This window comes from Teleopsis dalmanni, chromosome 1 (genome assembly GCF_002237135.1).
Source record: "Teleopsis dalmanni isolate 2A chromosome 1, ASM223713v2, whole genome shotgun sequence".
In the NCBI taxonomy this organism is placed as follows: Eukaryota; Metazoa; Arthropoda; class Insecta; order Diptera; family Diopsidae; genus Teleopsis; species Teleopsis dalmanni.
In genome coordinates, this window is record NC_051846.1 from 153347596 (window position 1) to 153350032 (window position 2437).

Genomic DNA, 2437 nt, shown 5'->3' on the forward strand with positions numbered 1-2437 from the left:
CATACGATCGGATATGGTGGAGTCAAATTTGCCTCTAACCATGATGACTAGATCATCTGCAAAGCCCTGAACTTCATATCCGAGGTCACCAAGAGACTGTAGGAGTTCGTCAATGACCAATAGCCATAGGAGTGGCGAAAGAACGCCTCCTTGAGGACATCCTTTGGTTGACTTGACAGTTAATCTCTTCGTCCCCATTTCAAAGATTATCGTCCTATTTTTCAGCATATTGAGAATCCATGTTATGATCAGTCTATGTATTCCTTTCCTGACCATTCCTGCCTCAATTGATCTGAATGTTGCATTATCAAAAGCTCCTGTAATGTCAACCGATGTGCAGAGAGCTATTTCCTTACCGTCTAAAGCCTTCTCGATTTTACTCGTCAGACTATGTATAGCGGTGTCGGTCGATTTGCCCGACTGATAAGCATACTGTTCAATATGTAGAGGTGAAGCTTTAATATAGACTTCCCTGATCTATTGATCTAGAATCTTCTCCATTGCTTTAAGCAGGAAAGAAGTAAGGCTAATGGGCCGAAAAGCTTTTGGCGTGTGGTCCGCCTTTTTGCCTGCTTTCGGTATGAAAGCTACCCTAGCCTTCGTCCAATGTTTAGGTATTACGCCTAATTCTAGACTTATCCTAAATAAGTTTGTTAATATCGGTGCTAATATATCAACGCCTTTCTGAAGAAGGCACGGTTGTATATTATCGATACCAGGTGATTTAAACGGGCTGAAAGTGGAAATGGCCCATTTAGTTTTATTGACTGTAAAGATTTTACGGGCCAGTGAAAGATCCCTTCGTGTAACCAATAAGAAACGAGTATCCTCGATGGTTTCCGTAGTCTCAGTATACATGGCGCAGCCTGGAAAATGAGTGTCCAGCAAAAGCTGTCCCGTTTCTTCCAGACTTACCGTAAAGCTTCCGTCAGCCTTCTTTAATGTAGAGAGGCTATTTGAGTGGTCTTTATTTAGAGATTTCTGGAGTCTCGCAGCCGCAGGAAGTGTTTCAATCTCCTCGCAGTGCCTCCTCCATGATTCCCTCTTTGATTTCCTCAATTCCCTATTGTAAGCCGTTAAGGCACACTTGTAAGATGCCCAGTCCCCATTGGACTTGGCTCTATTAAGGAGCTGGCGGGCTTTTTTGCGTAAAATATCTAGTTCTCTATTCCACCATGGGACTTTCCTAGAACGTTTCTTTTTGATAAGTTCGCAGCTATTTTCAAAAGCCCCTGTAATAATATTTTCTAGTTTGTTAACCTCAAGATTTAGTTCCTGACAATTAGTAATCCTATTCCCAAGACAACTAATGTTTTGTTCTAAATAGAAGTTATATAGAGACCAGTTGGCCTTCCTAACATTTCTTATTTCGAAAGTGTCTTCAACTTCCCCTTCCAAATCAAAGCGTATATATTTGTGATCTGATAAGGAGTTCTCCTCTAACACCCTCCAATTTGAAATGTTATTTGATATAAATGCACTTGCTAAAGTGAGATCTAATACCTCTTCCCTTATCGCATTTACAAAAGTAGGTTCGTTACCTTTATTAACTACCATTAAATTGTTAGTTGTGATATAATCAAAAAGTGACTCACCTCGTGTATTGATGTCTGTGCTTCCCCATACTGTATGGTGTGCGTTGGCGTCGCAGCACATTACCCACTGTAGGTTTCGGATACGGCAGTATTCTGTAAGCTGCTGGAGCTCGAGAGACACCGCTTCCTCTGCGTCGCCAGGGAGGTACAGAGATGCAAAAACTATTATTCTCGTCCCCCTAGTACTAGGCACTTCTGCCTGTACCGCCACCAGATCACGCTGTATAAGCTCTGTAATTGGAAGAGATTTAATGGTTTTGTTAATCATTATCGCCGTTCTAGGACGATCAACATTATTATCATAGATTAACTTACACGTTTTTGTCTGTAGACCGTTTATGCGCCCCTTTGTGGCCCATGGTTCTTGGATGGCCACAAAATCCAGACAGTGTTGTTCCACCAGGGCACTGAGCCTGTATGAAGCTGCTATAGCCCGGTGGAGGTTGATTTGGAGGCAATGAAGTTGCCTCCAAGAGTTTTGCGGATGTGGCGGAGTCCGGGACATTATATCCCAGACTGGCCCTTGCGGACCTTGCCGCCCTTTGTACCGCGCAGCAATTCCGCGGCCTCCGGGTCTTTTCTTTCCCATTTCCTCAGACGACCAGAGAGAGCGGAAGGTTTTCGGCCTTGGGCACGGATTCTGCCCCCTCTCAAGGGTGGTCTCCCGGAATTGAGACCCGTTTTCGGCTTCTGGTTGCTTGACTGAGCACAAGCCGCAGATGTTGTTGGTCGCTCATCTTCAACCACTTCCTTTGCTCTGTTTCCTTTATGTCTTGGTCTCAGCACGGCACTGCTAAGTCCATAGAAGACTTTATTGCCCAGCTTTCCGACCATTTCGGACG

At 44.2% G+C, this 2437-nt stretch overlaps 1 protein-coding gene across 1 annotated transcript; it reads right to left on the reverse strand.

Moving 5' to 3' along the window:
- Positions 1-477: 477 nt before the first annotated feature.
- On the reverse strand, positions 478-1863 carry LOC119666474. Its single transcript, XM_038075752.1, has one exon. It carries the CDS (start codon positions 1861-1863, stop codon positions 478-480), a length of 1386 nt encoding a protein of 461 aa, XP_037931680.1.
- Positions 1864-2437: the final 574 nt, after the last annotated feature.